The sequence below is a fragment of the Pelecanus crispus genome, chromosome 3, assembly GCF_030463565.1.
Source record: "Pelecanus crispus isolate bPelCri1 chromosome 3, bPelCri1.pri, whole genome shotgun sequence".
NCBI classification, from domain to species: Eukaryota; Metazoa; Chordata; class Aves; order Pelecaniformes; family Pelecanidae; genus Pelecanus; species Pelecanus crispus.
In genome coordinates this window covers 55,897,273-55,912,780 of record NC_134645.1, presented here as the reverse complement: position 1 = coordinate 55,912,780, position 15,508 = coordinate 55,897,273, and the positions used below count along the sequence as shown (strand labels likewise).

Sequence of the window (15,508 nt, the reverse complement as noted above, 5' to 3'; positions counted from 1 at the left end):
AGATATGGCATCCTGAGGCACAGTGTATTACTGCAGCCCTAAGCAAGGTGCTTAGTTCTTGGAGAGAGTGATTCCATCTAAATCCCTTCAGGGATCTACTCTTATGTCCCAGGATCACCCAGAGTATTTAGCAACCTAACATCTTTTAAAAGGCATGTACAGATTGCCGAGAGGATGGTTGCCACTAATACATCTCCCAAACTACTGATCTGGGCTTCAGAATCACAACAGACTGCCCCAAGAACCTCGCTTTGCTTTTACATACAACCCAGCTATTCCTGGGCCAGTGCTGAGCAGCTACCTTTAGACAATGGAGCTGCCCCTGAGCTGTGCAGACATGATGAACAGTCAATAAAAATAGTAATGATGTCATATCCCCCTGCATTGCCAGCTGAAACAAATCACTGTTACTTGTAAAATTGTGTCTTCTTTAGTAAAATTAAAAAAAAAAAAAGTTTTCTGTGTATTGTAAACCATACATATAAAACCCTCTGCTTTTACTCTGAAGGCTAGGTAGTGGTGATAGTTTTGAAACAAACAAGAGATGCTTCTTCATGCATCGCTCATCTCAACTACAGATCTCATGGCCTGAAATATAAGCCTACATGGGTTTCAGAAGTGATTAGACACACTCACAGAATAAAAAAATCCACCAAAGGATTAGAAAAATAACAACAATGGCTATGTTTCTTCTAATAAATAAAAAAACCTGTGGACCATACCATAGCATAGCCCTCAGAGCAACCAGCATGGTATGGCTAAACTGTCTTCCCCACAAATGCCTTGTCCATATTACCCACTGGGAGCAACTCCTGCCTGGAAGATCCTCTAGTCTGGGCCATGGGCCAAAACTATGCCAGAAAGAGTGCTAACAATTTACCACTAAGCATGATCACGATGCTGTCTCAAACCCCTGTCTGGCTCTCTATAATTCATTAGTAAACATGCAGTCAGAAAACCCTCTAGCTGAAGAATGGTGGGTGAATTGATGAGGAGGTGTCACCTGTGCTTGCCCTGGACAGCCTTGGTGATGTGCTTACACTGCTGAAGGCAAGACACTGGGCTATACAGACTTGTGACCTGATACAGTACTATCCTTCATTATGTTCCACCACTAATATTTTTCTTTCCAGTTAGGTTTGTTTCTGTGTTGTTTATTTTGGCTTTCTCTCTGCTCAGTGACAGAGATTGTTGGTTCTGACCAGCGGATCATTGGGATTGTGATTCAGATGTTCTTCACCCTGGGAGTTATGATTCTCCCTGGAATTGCGTACTTGGTTCCCACCTGGCAGGGGATCCAGCTTGCCATTTCACTGCCCAACTTCCTCTTCCTGCTCTACTACTGGTAACGTTGCAGTCATTGCTCTTGTCATTATTGCTATTGCTATTCAAGCACGTTGAGACCCTCGCTGAGGTCCCAAGTCTCCAGTGTGCAAGATGTTGTAGGTTAGGAAGAAGATATTGGCATATTGTTGATTTTGGCATTTTTAATTCTTTTTAGTGAATCACAGACACACATTACTTTCCTTTTTCTGCCCAGGGTTTGCCTCTCTCATCAGCCACAGCTGGCCCTTCACAGAACCCTGCTCTGCTCCTGCTTAGCCAGAGGCTGGCTGCTTATCTGGTTAACTTGACAAAAGTCTGCTTTTCCCATCAGCCATGGGATGCCATCTTTACCTCTTATTACATACTCAGTTCAAACCTGAACTTGGTGTACAGGGCAGTACAGCTAACGAGAAAGCAGACCACTATACTGGTGGTGAACACCTGTCCCAGTGCCCACCTGTGCAGCCATCCTGAGGGCTGGATCCAAAGAAACTAATCCACATACCATATTCCTGCATGTTGCTTCCTTAAACATGGCCTGTTGTGAACTTTTAAATTGTGAATCATCCAGGCTAGCAGAAACTGAAACACCAATCAGTAGTATTGCTTTGTGTTCAGTTTATAAAATATGTACACATTTGAAAGTATGTGTGTCTATCTTATAATGATACAGCTAGAAGTTTCCTGGTCTGCCTGTACTTGGTGCTACATGTGTTTAGTGATGACTTTCATTGTTCCTTGCTGTTCTATAGGCGCCTTGTTTGCTTGTTGGTTATCATACTTTTGACATCTGTTGTGCAAATACAATAGTTAGATTTCTTATTTTTCAGCTTTGCAGAGTATTGATATAGCCTATTGTTTTCTTTCTTGCCCACAAGGATCAGATATTTTGCAGGAGACTGACTGGAAAAGCAGTCCACAAAAGTTTCTGTGTCCCAAAGACTGAAAAATTGGTGTATTGTGTATTAACACAGGCAAGAGGCAAAGAACTTTGGTTGACTTATGATGTTAAAGGGCAAAACCCCTATTTATGACTTCTGCGTTCTTACAGGGTGGTTCCTGAATCTCCACGTTGGCTCCTGACACGCAAAAAGGGAGAGGAGGCATTAAAAATAATGCACAACATTGCAAAACACAATGGGAAATCTCTCTCACCACATTACTCAGAGGTAGTCATCTGTTTGAGCTAAAGTTTTTTTTTCTAAACTTTCTTAATCTTTTCAAGGTTCAGTTGTGTTAAAATGCATTCTCTTTATGTGATGGGCAACGCTCTTGAAGTGTCACACCAGAAGAAGATTGTCAGTCCCATACCTACTTTGTTAATTGAAAGAGGGTAAAAATGAACTGTCTGGAAAGATACGGGCTGAAAATAGAAGTTTGCAAAATATGAATCAGGTCTTTCATGTGCAACACTCCTACTTTAAAAATTTGTGCAAAATATCAGAAACTAGCCTGAGGGCCAATGGTACTTCACAGCAGCTGCCATTTCAGCTGTCAGAGTGAGTGGAGACAGCAGGAGCCACTTCCCTGGCTGCTTTTCTAGAACTTCCTTTTACAACTCAAAGAGAAGATGATGTAGAAAATTGGAATTTAAATATAAATTTACTTCCATCCCAATAGGGGGAAAATATGCTCCAAAATTCAAAATAGGGGATGCATTGTCTGAGATCACTATTTACAAAATAGGAAAATATGTGTTATAATTACAGTCCTTTGACAAGTGTTCTTGATGGAACTGAAAGGACTGATGCATTTCAAATGACACTGTCGTGTCATTGCAGCATTTGCCTTGTTCTGTGCTAGGTAGCATTGCCTGGCTCTCAGACCATGTTTATTGTGGCACTGGCCTTATGGTTTAGTGACGACAACAGATGTGGACAAGGTTCCTGTTCTGTAACAAACCAGGTCTGGATCCTAAATGATAGCTATAGTAATGTTAGAAATCATTATTTGAACTAAGGAAAACACCTGCAAATTGTTAGCACAGAGCAGCCCAGAGGTGGCATACTGAATACACTACAAGTATTTCAGAAAGAAATGGTAATTTTCTTACTGAAAATAAATGACCTACATAAAATGTCTGTCTATCAGTACACAGTAGTATCCTTTTATACTTACATACATGCATATGCATATACATTCATTTTTATACACATATAAAATTATCATGTGTGACAACTAAATTTTCACTGAGACTGAAGGCAAAGAGTTTGGGATGGCAGTGTTCGGAGAGCACTGTTTTGTCCCATCCTATCAGGAAGCGACATCATGATGTGTGTGCTTTGTAACAGGTAGTTGGCAACCTGGGTTCCCACAGCTTGGTATCTTACTTAGGTCTTTGTCCTTGTTCTTCTTAAGCAAGGGAGAACCTGAGAATTTAGTCCAGTTTATCCAAAAAAGTGGGGTTGCTTCACCAAAATCCTAGAGTATAATTCTGGATGAAACCAAAGCAGTAATTATTGGTACTCTTCTGAAACACCAAATAGCTGTTCCCAAACCCATAGGATTTTATGTACCTGGTGAGAAACAGGCTTCATAAATCATCTAGGCAGCCTAAGCAGCTCTGCTTATTCAGTGAACTATTTTTCTGATGGAAACCAAGACAGCTAAACAGCTGGCTGAACATGAGCCAGCAGTGCGCCCAGGTGGCCAAGAAGGCCAACAGCATCCTGGCTTGTATCAGGAATAGTGTGGCCAGCAGGAGCAGGGAAGTGATCGTCCCCCTGTACTTGGTACTGGTGAGGCCGCACCTGGAATACTGTGTCCAGTTTTGGGCCCCTCAATACAAGAAAGACACTGAGGTGCTGGAGCATGTCCAGAGAATGGCAACAAGGCTGGTGAAGGGTCTGGAGCACAGGTCTTATGAGGAGCGGCTGAGGGAACTGGGATTGTTTAGCCTGGAGAACAGGAGGCTGAGGGGGGACCTTATCGCTCTCTGCAACTACCTGAAAGGAGGTTGTAGTGAGGTGGGTGTTGGTCTTTTCTCCCAAGTAACAAGCGATAGGGCAACAAGAAATGGCCTCAAGTTGCATCAGGGGAGGTTTAGATTGGATATTAGGAGAAATTTCTTTACGGAAAGGGTGGTCAAGCATTGAAACAGGCTGCCCAGAGAGGTGGTGGAGTCGCCATCCCTGGAGGTGTTCAAAAAACCTGTAGATGTGGCACTTTGGGACATGGTTTAGTGGGCATGGTGGTATTGGGATGATGGTTGGACTGATGATCTTAGAGGACCTTTCCAACTTTAATGATTCTATTCTCTTTTTACTTTCATTAAAAAATAATCCAGCCACCAAGCCAGGAAACATGAAATTAATTATGACTCTACCCTTAATTGGTTTAGTGGTGGACTTGGTAGTGTTAGGCTAATGGTTGGACTTGATGATCTTAAAGGTCTTTTCCAACCTAAACGATTCTGTGATCGTAAGATCTCTGTGATACCAGCCAAGGTCAGGAAATCACCCTCAGCTGTCCCATGACACAGAATTAGCTTTGCTAGTCATGTTGGAGTAGCATCTTACACAACTGGAGGACTGCAGACTGAAACTGGTGGGAGAGAAACAAATTCAAAAGACTGATCAAGGAGAGAGAAAAGGGTAAATCCATTTATTGTTCTTGGCTGGGGCATATACACCGGTGAGATTCCCCCGTCCTGCTCAGTGTTACCCAGTGCCAACTGTGTCCTGAGACACGTAGCAGGAAGGTTGTGCTGCTGCAGCTCCCGCTCCATGTTCAGTCCTGTGTTCCTACACCCGCTTCCCCTCTCTAAACATCAGCATTTTCAAAGTGTCATGTCAGAATGGAGATGTGTGTCTTCCCCTGCTTTTTGTTTTAAGTTTCATGAATTTTTTTTCTTAAGTGTCCCTGCTCATGACCCTAAGCCACTCACAGCTGCAGCAAATTAACCTCCACACATCCAGATTCTTGCTGGATCTGTTCCTGGGAGCTTTTTAATATACAATGTCTATCATCCTTGGTGCTGTGCCCAGAGGAGAGAGAGCATCTCCGGGAAGCACATTAGTCATGGATCAAGTACATTTCTCACATTAACTGACGTCAGAATTTGCTTTCATGCAGCAACTCCAGAATTTCAGGCAAAGTGGTGCAAGTGTGGAGGGACATATGTCTGTAACAATTTCATTGGTTGTGGCCCTTACATGGCTCTGGAGGTAGCAGCCTTGCATTTTTATTGGCATGCAGAAACCACAGATGATCTTTGTATGAAAACAGATAAATATTTGCTTCTTTTGCTCTGAGAGTTACAACAGTGGTACAGTTCAGATCCATCCAGAACTCATTAAGTTAATTGTAAATTATAAACTCTGTCTGTCCAGTTGCTTGTAATTATCCTAGAATGTTTTTTTTCAAGCTAATTTTTTTATTCTTGGTGTCTGTCCAAAAGCAGAAGGGACTGCAACCAGCTAAGTAAGAGCTGCTTCTTGAGAGTGTCATGTATCAAAACCCCTTCTCCCTTTGTATATATATTTTTTTCTACAATCTAGCCATATCTAGACATGTATATTTCCATTATATATTAATTAACATACATATGTGTTACCAACATACATGGATGTACTGTCCTATGCAGAATTAAGCACGTGTAGAACTATATGTCTGTGCGATGAGGAACCTTTAAAAATTATTGCAGAAAAACTGGGATGTAATTTGGGACATAAAAATGCCAGGGAAGTTGGTTTTAAAACTTCTTCCAGAGTTTTCAGATAGTGTATCTTTGGAAACATGGGCCCTGTCATTGAATTCCTGACTGCAGTGATGTGAATAGCAAAGCTCTCCTTGACTTCAAAGAACAAAAGGAGGATTTTTTCCTCACAAAGAGCTGACTTTCCACAGTGATTTTTTAGTTCATCCATAAAAAAAAAAAAAAAAAAAAAAAGTTTGGTCATTTTTGGGGTTATTATGACTTTATTAAAACATAAAAATATATAGTAGCAGCCATGCTGATTTTATCTTTGGTCCTTTGGAAAACTAAACCCATATTTGCACAAAGTCACAACGGATGGCTGGCAGCCTGTTCTTATAAACAAAGTCATGGCAGCTTTATAACCATAATATGAGAGAGTGCAAGAGCGGTGCAGAAACCCAGCAACGTCTGCCTGCCCCACAAAGGGCTCTGGCATGCAGCAGAAGTGGCAGCACTTTGAAGAAATCTTTTGGCTCTGGTTACAGAAGAAAAGCAAGAGGGAGTAGAAAGGAAGTTCAAACAAATGTGAGGTTTCTCTGTCCCCTTACAAAGTTTTGTGTTGCTCAGTTATGAAAAAGTCATGCATAGATACAGCCAGCCAAATCCCACTGAAAAACACCTGTGCTACCTTATGATATGAAAAACAAATACAGGGCAAAGGATTTGGGTATAGTCCTGGCTGAGCTGACAAGACACTCGGGCAATGCCTTTGGCTTTACCCATGCTCTCATCACAGATCTGCCTGTTCTCACATGCTTCTCCATCCTTTCACCCACATCTCCCCACCAGCCGGGATCATTTCCCTGGGCTCCTGCGCCCACGTGGGCAGCGGGCGCTGCAGTCGTAGAGAGGGGTTTACTCCTCTCTTTGCTCTCTTAGGCCTTCTCTCAGGAGGGGGGCAATAACTGAGAGTCAAAGCAGCCAGGCTGCCTGAAATCCTCCTAAAAAGGGTGCAGCAGGTTTAACCCCATGTTTCCCACAGCTGCTTTGAAGAGCTGATGTCAACCCCAGCTGTGGCTGCGAGTTCTTGGGCAGCCTCGTGGTTTGTCCCTGCCTGAAACCACCTCTGCCTTCTCTTCCTTGTCTTCCTTACCTGCCAAATGAACATACAAACAAAAGGGCTGCCACCTGGCTTGGACATCATGGTTGAAAACTGCTGGCCACAGTTAAAAACAGCCTCCATCAATGTGCCTAATCCCTTTTTGGCCCTGTTAATACTCTGGCTCCACAATATCCTATGGCAATGAACTCCAACATGTAAACACAGGCTGTGTGAAATCCTGCCCTTTCCTGTTATTGTTAAACCTGCTAACTAATGATTTACTCGAGTGCCTCATTGTGACTGTATTGGAGGAAGCTGTGAACAGATTTACTATACTTTGTAGGCAGTATGAGGACCATTAATTCATACTTTGCAGGATTTTTTTCTTCCAGGGTAAAAGCTGTGTTCAGCACAGTGCTTGTGTATTTTAAGACCGTCTGAATTTCATCAGTTGAATGTTTTGTAGCACCCAAGTGCCTTCACAGATCTGCTCTTTCTCTCGCTCCTCTTTTCTTCCTGCTGCCCAGCTGTGCTACCAGCCATGCTCCCGAGCCCATTGCTTGCTGCTCATCCACTCTCTCCCTGCTTCCCGCAGCCCATCGCTTTGCCCTTCCTGCCACGGTTTCCTCCTCTCTGTCACCTCTGGCAGAAGGCAGCTCTGCTCCCAGTGACCCTGACAATGACCACTTACTGCCTTCCAGGAAACTTCAGGTCAGCCTCTCTCACTTTATAATAAGGAAATAATTTTTCCACTCTCAAGTCACGATTGGGGATTTTTTTCTGATTTTTGCACGATCATTGTTAAGGAAAGCCCACAGCCCTGTCCACTTATAAGCTATTTCCCCCATATCTGTGCACTGCTCTGGAGTGCTAAAAGCAGCAAGCTGGCTCATCAGCACCTTTGCTCACTGGACTGGAATATTGCTGAGCACCATGTTTACACAGAAACTCTGCCCCAGTGCCTGCCTGACCCCTGACAGCTGACTCCACTGATAACTTTTCTCCTCAGATCACTATTAGCAATGAGGAGGTCAGCAGCTCCTCTTTTCTCGACCTGGTGAGGACTCCTGGGATGAGGAGGAACACGCTCATCCTGATGTATGCCTGGTGAGTGCCCATGCCAGTCCAGCTTCTTACCAGGGTGGGGCGTTTGGGAGAAAAATTCCCTTGTGACTTTTAGGGTCTTTCCAGCTGCCTGTAGTCATTTGTTTGCCTCTCAACATTTTTTTCCATTTGCTGTTTAGGTTCACAAGTGCCCTGACCTACCAAGGGCTTGTCATGCGTCTAGGAATTGTCGGAGGAAACCTCTACTTACAGTTCTTCATCTCAGGAGCTGTGGAGCTGCCTGCTGCTCTCCTAATTTTAGCGACAATTGAGCGCATTGGCCGGCGCCTTCCCTTTGGAATAAGCAACATTGTGGCAGGAATTGCGTGCCTCATTACTGCCTTCTTGCCAGAAGGTAATTCCCTTCCCAAAGTCAGGCTCTTTAGGTCAATGACTTCTTTCTGACACCTCTTAAGCAAGGACAGCAGGCCACACAAAACTGTACATAAAAGTAAAAATTGTCCGGTGACGCAAGCAGCACCACAGTCATGGAACAACATACTGTATTTGCTTGTAGATTGCTCTGTGACATGTAATGGTTGTATCTTTGATGGGTGGTGAGCAACAGCTGGGTGTGGTCTTAGGAACAATGTGTATAAAGGCCCTGTATTGTTTTTGAAGGCAAACGCAAGGGAAGAGTATACAAACATAACAGGAAGATACATTCCCTGACTTGGAAGACAATGATGTAAGAAATCAGTGATTTAGCTGAGGCAGCTTGGTGATCTTCTCATTTGCAAATAAAACAATGCAAACCACAACATGATGTAGGGGCTGTGGCAGACAACATGGACATTGTTGCCCTGCCCTCATCCTCCCAGGGGTTTGGACAATGTTAAGGGGTTGGAGGAAGGGTATGGCTTTTGATTAAGTCATTCTTATCTGGTTTCAAGGACAACTAAAAGGTCTGATATTGCATACAGACTTCCCAGCACTCCTATCTTTTTTTTAAATTGTTTTCCCTCCGGTGTATTTTTTTTATCCCCAGGGAAGCATTTGGAGGTGCTCTGAAGCAAATGTTACCATGTCAGCATGCTTTGCCTTAGCTTAGCTGGCGACCAGCAGCTGAACAGGCATTAGAGAGGCTTGTTCCTCCCCAGGGATGTTCCTGACAAAGTAAGGGACAGTCCTGGCCAGCCTTAGAGGTTTTAGTTCCCGAAGTTACTCAATCGCAGGGCAATCGTTTTCCTAGAGAAGAGTCATGAGAAGGCACTTCAAGAGTATGACATGCCCATGAAAACAGGCAGGTTTGTGGTGAGTGCAAAATGGAATCCTTCAAAGAGGTGTGTTTGCTCACCGCCATCTCAGTTAATCTCCCTTTAAAGGGATTCCTCCAAAAGTACTTAAAATTAGTACTGTATGCTCAAGGAACTTCACTGCTTTAATAGAAGCAGAAATGACAGGAGAGAGAAACAGAGAGGGAAGATCAAATCTGTTCCTGGTGCTGGCACTGGTGGCTGTGTGACCGTGCCCTGAGATGTCATGTTGTTGTCATTTGTTTGCATTCATCCGTTTGACCAGTGAAGTGTATGAGGACTAAATCTGCTGTCCTGATGGATTTTCCCCAGGTCCCCACTGCTGTGTGCCTCTCAGAAGAGCTGCCACATGTTGAGCAGATGCTGACTGCCCTGTGCTCCTGTGACAGCTTCCCCGATGTGGGGCATGGCAATTCAGGCACAGAGGGCCTGGTCACCATATCATCTGCTGACTTTGCCAGCATTGTCCTCCACCTGTTAAAAAAGTACAAAGGACCCACTGGGATAGCAGGGACTAGGGACTGTTGGTCACCTGGAGCTAGAGCTGTTGCAGGAGGAGGAAACAAAGAGCGGCACTGGGGAATTACTCCTGCAGGACACCTGCCTCTAGCACCTTCATGTATTTTGGGCCACACCATATACTGAGCATAGTGCAGCAGGTCTGGGGTTAGAGCAGGAGCATTGTGTGTGGCTGGTATGGCTTGAGCAAGAGGAGAAAGCAGTGGCCTGGGGCCAGCAGGATGTTGCCATCAGCCTGCTCTCAGTAGTGAAGTGCTGAGGGGACCTTACCCAGGTGAGGAGAGGACAGCCTGGGGATTAGATACTCTCAGATGGGACACCTGGGGTCCAAGTACTGCTTTCAAGAAAGGCCTGTTTATACAGATAGGAAAAGCTGCAGCAGCAGCTTGTGAGAGCTGCGTCATGCTGGGGTGCTCACACAGTTCAAGTCCCCTGGCAGAGGGAGGAGGCACACAGATGTCACCCTCACCTCAGGGGTCTGATGGACTGCAGGGGTGCTAGGGAGACAATGTGGATTTGTTTTGTTCTTTCCAGCCTTTGCTTTTCTTACAAGTGTTTGAAAACAGAACTTTTCAGGGCAAAGGCAGTGTCTCGCAACATGGGATGAAATTTGATGGGTGTTTGTTTGCTTGTTTTGGAAGGGAAATAACCCCAAGCATCTCATTTTTTTGGTTCAGAGCAAACTGAAATGTTTTATTGTTTTCATCCGCCTCCCCATCTGCCCAGTTAGACCATACAAGCAACTATCCTCTCCCAAGACCATTGCAGAAGTGCTTATTGCATTCCTTGTGACGCTCTCCAGAGGCCACCAGCTCTCCAGAGTGGGCAGTCAGACTGCTGAGAGGTTGCACACAGTGGGACAGGATGGCTCTGCCCTGCAGTGCAGATGTGACCATTGCACTCCCTGCTGACGTATAAGTGCTCCCTGCTGATGTATACAGGGCAGCAGCTGGGCGCCGGGGCTTGAGTGGAGCCAGGAAAGCTGGGCAGAGCCACTGGGGCAGTGTAAGGCCCCTGGGCCGGTCACGCCAGATACAAAGGGAAGGGAAGGGAAGGGGAGGAAAGCCAGGAATAGCATTACTAGGAGTGCGTCTAATGTGCAATGGCTAGACAAATTATAAAGTGTAGTTGGCCTGCTCTAGGAAAAATTATTTTACTGTAGCATCCCTGGAGGTATTTAAAAGACACGTAGATGTGGCACTTAGGGACATGGTTTAGTGGTAGACTTGGTAGCATTAGGTTTGCAATGGGACTCGATGATCTTAAAGGTCTTTTCCAACCTAAATGATTCTGTGATTCTATGCACCTTTAGAGGTAGCTCATTTGTGGTCAGAAGGCTTTGGGAGGTGACTCAAGGGTGTTTCTTACAGCATAACAACCCTATATAAATTAATGCTTCTTTCCAGAGCACAATTTGGACATGGTCATGGGAGCTTATAGTATTCATTCTCCCACCTATGTTGTTATGCCCCACCAGCATCTTAAATCAATCGACTGGAACCAATTTCTGATTCTCCAAAGCAGCCTCACATGATGCTAGAAAGCAATAAATGCCAGTATAGATTGATATCTACAGCAGTGGCCTTTCAGTCTGATTTGCACTGAATCCAGTGCTTCTGTGATGTAGCTTCTGCTGACACGGCCTGGGGCTCTCAGAAATGCTCTGCTGGTGCAGCAAAGCACACTTCACCTGGGTTTCTTTTTGAATGAACAGATATCCCATGGCTCAAAACAACAGTTGCCACACTGGGAAGACTGGCTATCACAATGGCTTTTGAAATTGTCTATCTTGTGAACACTGAATTGTACCCTACAACGCTGAGGTACGTCAAAAGCTCCCAGGAATCTTGTGACTTTTCCCTCTGCTTTTCCCAATTCCCTATTTCACTGCTGTTTAGTAAAACATGGTTTTCTTCAGAGTTTCCTAACTGAATAGGCACTGCTCAATGTGGATGGCATATACTGACGAGATAATTTTGGAGCTAAGTCTACATTCTGCTCCTTAACCTGCTTGTTCATCTGTTTGAGAGCACCTTTCAAGTATCTGGCATTATTTTTCTTTTGCAGAAACTTCGGTGTTTCCCTGTGCTCGAGTTTGTGTGACCTAGGTGGGGTCATAGCCCCATTCCTGCTTTTCCGATTAGCAGCCATTTGGTTGGAGCTACCTCTAATTATTTTCAGTAAGATTTGATTTAAAATGTACTTTTGATTTAACTATCCTCCTCCTAACAGAGCTTTTCTTTCAGGGCAAAAGTGTAGTGTGTGGCTTCATCTCATCCTCAGACCAGTCCCTCACAACCTTCATGCCTAGAGCAAGATGCTGAATGGCAAATGGGTGAAATGTGGGTGATTTCACAGCACACTATGAAAGAGCTTAGTTCTGCTTGGGTAACTTGGCTGAAGAAGCATAAAAGAAACTATGTGAGGTGCTTTAGGACTGAGAAACCTTACAGCTAAGTTCTGTAATTTCAGAGAAGTAAACTTAGTCTCCCAAGAGCAGAGGGTAATGCCCTTTACAAAATACTTGGTTTGGGTTTTTTGGTAAATACGGTTATGACTATGGATGTTGTATTAACCATAACTTCATATTCCTGTCAAATTTTTTTCCTCACTTGCATTTTTGAAAAAAATAAGCCCTGTGGAGTAATTTTGTGTAAAAAAATTAGTTATTTCCAACATGGAAATGGGAGTCTGTGGCTAAACCAGACTTCCAGGAGATACATGTGACTGGGAAAAAAGCAAAAGGGATAGGATAGAATAAGAAGGGAAATTGGTGCTAATGACAACTTCAGCTGAAAACAAAAATGGAAAAAGACATTTTTAAAGATTACTATTATTCCAAGAATAGCCATATCTAGAAAAACAGTGTTCACATTATCTAATTCTGAAGTTCTGCTGATGAAGGACATATGAATTCTCCCTGTCTTGAGAAAAAAGCTACAAAATCAGAGAGGATCAGAGAGGACTGTGCAACAGTTAGGGAACATTTTGGTTTTTGCTCCAGCCCTTCTATTTTTGACTTATTACATTATTTAAATTATATCTATGCAGGGAATTATTCCAAAATAACCATTTCTGATGAACTATTTCAGACTGGTTCTGTATCTGAATGCTCTTTCCCAAGGATGAATTTTTATTCTGAATCACATAATCTACTTTGGCCATGGATACATGAAGAGAGTATTTCAGGAAAATCTCAATGGTCTCAAGAAACACAGATGCATCTACATGGTAGAGCCCCTCGAACGAAGGCAGATTTGTCTCATGTGAGAAATACCATCCTGGTTCCAGTGCAGTTTATATGCACTTGCCCATGTGCACTTATCTCAGGTTTTTGACTTCTAAGGTCTCCCTTTTGGGGCAATTCAGGCTGCAAGTGAACGCCTAGCCCTCAGGTTTTTTTGTAATAGGTTAAATTAATGTAGCATAAAGGTGTTTGATACGAGTAGGGTAGTGAGAAATAGCTGTTACACTTTAAAAATCTCACTTGAACCTTAATCTGAGTAAACATTCCTCAGTGAATGAACCCTGAAAATAAGAAAAGTAACAATTTTCTTATTGCTTCTGTATTTCTTCAATGTCCATTGTAGGTATTCTCGCAGTTGTCTGTGGTGTCCTAGTATTGCTTTTACCAGAGACAAAGGGAATCTCCTTACCAGAGACAGTGGAGGATGTGGAGCAACTTTCAAGGTATGATACGTATTTTCTTTCTTTTACTTAGGTGAGGTTTCCTGAGCGTGTTCTCCTCCAATCTTATCAGCTGTGATAAATTATTGATGTTTTCCAAGTGTCAAAGTAAATTCCCTAGTCAGGCTGATGTTATGAGCAGGTGGTATTTTCCTCAATAGAAACATGAACTTTTCAGTACCACTAAGGCAGGCTGTTAAAAAAGCAGAATGGGATAGAATCTGTATTTTTCTCATAGAAACATGAAGTTGTCTTGTGCACCTCTAGAAGCAGAAAGTAATAGTGTGCAAGAGAAATACTGCAAAGTATAGCCTGCAACTCTCTGCTCAAGAAAACCAGCCATTACCTCAATCAAAGCATCTTGTGAAGAAGGGCCCTTGATCATGGGAGCATTTCCACAATTTGTGAAGTCATTGAAAAGTCACATACAAGATGAATTTATAGCTGAAGAGTTGTAAGCACAGCTTTCCCACTCCTGGCACACGGCAAGCCAGGCTTTTCACTGCACTACAGGTGTGCAGGGAACATTTACACCTTTGTTAAATTTCTTGAGGAGCTAGCGCTATACATTAATGTTTCAAGCAGTGTCTTTGGATATTACATCAACAACTTTTGCCTGCTTCAATGTACAAATTAAAGAAAGAGGAAATTTTCTATGCAGAAAGTAAATGTTTCAGACTGCATCTTGGACTACAACTTAGACTACATCTTTTCCTGTTTCTTTCACCCTTATACCCCTCTCCCCTTCTGTTTCTTCAGTCATTTTGTTAAATGTGGCAAGAAACTGAAACACCAGGACACCAGCTCTTCTTATATTTGACCTTTGAAGGACAACACTGAGCAAAGAACCCTGTTCCCATACTGGGAATTTGTTCTCCACCTGCCACCACTTCAAAATTTGCTGCAGAGTATGGATTAAACTCCATGTTCTTCTACTAAGCATAAGGACATTTAAAACAAGCAGTGTATTGGTCTATACATATGGAATAAATTCATTTTTTTTCTGAGTATGCTGTTTGCAGGAAGGGAGCACTCTGTGGTTCTTGGTAGAGAACGAACTGCTTTAAAAAGATGCACTATCCAGCTCAGTGAGCTCTTATTTATTTCTTTATATATTTGAGATATTTATTTCTATTGTTAGCATATACCTTTGGGTGGGGAGTGTTTGAAATGGTACTGCTTGTTTAAGATTTGGATGACTTTGAGGAAGAAAGGATGAGTATTTCAACCTGTTCTTCTCCGCCCCTGGAGAATCCGGACAAATAGAAGATCTGGTGGCTCAGGAAGGAGGGTGCTGATCAGGACAGCCCTTTCTCTGATCGGGAGGGATGGGAATCAGAAGTGTGCATCAGGATACCCTTGCCCTGGTCTGATCCTCTCCCCCAGCAAGCCTCTGCCACAAAAGCCCTGCTTCCCTCCCTGTTCAAGGGCTTTCTGAAATGTGGCAGCAGTCCTCCTCTTCTCCTTCCCAGGGCTTTATGTAGGTGTCACATCCTACACAGGACATTAGCTCTGCAGGTCAGATTGTCCTGCTGCCCATCGGTGCCTCCCCCCAGACCCAGCTGGGGTTCATGTGCCACCCCATTGTCCTGTCCCCTGGCCAGGGACCCCTGTATCTCCAAGGGAAGGGCTTCTGCCTGCTCTCCCCTATTGGGTACTTTTCCAACCCTCTCTTTCAAGAGCATGCTGATTTTTTTCCCTTCTAAAACATGCTTTCTGCCCATCCCTACAAACCAAATTCCCTCACCCTGACCACTGCCAAGGTGACCTGCAATTCTTCTGTCCATTATTGTTTGTCATCTTTCTCACTTGGGGATAAATTACTTGGGTTGTTGACAAGGATGTTAAGCTGTCTTGGGAAGATGAGCAGGGATA

At 43.6% G+C, this 15,508-nt stretch overlaps 1 protein-coding gene across 1 annotated transcript in view; it reads left to right on the top strand.

Moving 5' to 3' along the window:
- The window catches only part of SLC22A3 (solute carrier family 22 member 3), a 32,185-nt gene extending 17,732 nt beyond the window's left edge, over positions 1–14,453 (top strand). The window contains exons 4-11 of the mRNA XM_009479688.2: positions 1,180–1,345; positions 2,378–2,495; positions 8,077–8,174; positions 8,312–8,526; positions 11,661–11,769; positions 12,014–12,126; positions 13,537–13,636; positions 14,393–14,453. Of these exons, the coding sequence (XP_009477963.1) occupies positions 1,180–1,345; positions 2,378–2,495; positions 8,077–8,174; positions 8,312–8,526; positions 11,661–11,769; positions 12,014–12,126; positions 13,537–13,636; positions 14,393–14,453 (980 nt within the window). The remainder of the gene's footprint in view (positions 1–1,179; positions 1,346–2,377; positions 2,496–8,076; positions 8,175–8,311; positions 8,527–11,660; positions 11,770–12,013; positions 12,127–13,536; positions 13,637–14,392) is intronic.
- The last annotated feature ends 1,055 nt before the right edge of the window (positions 14,454–15,508 follow it).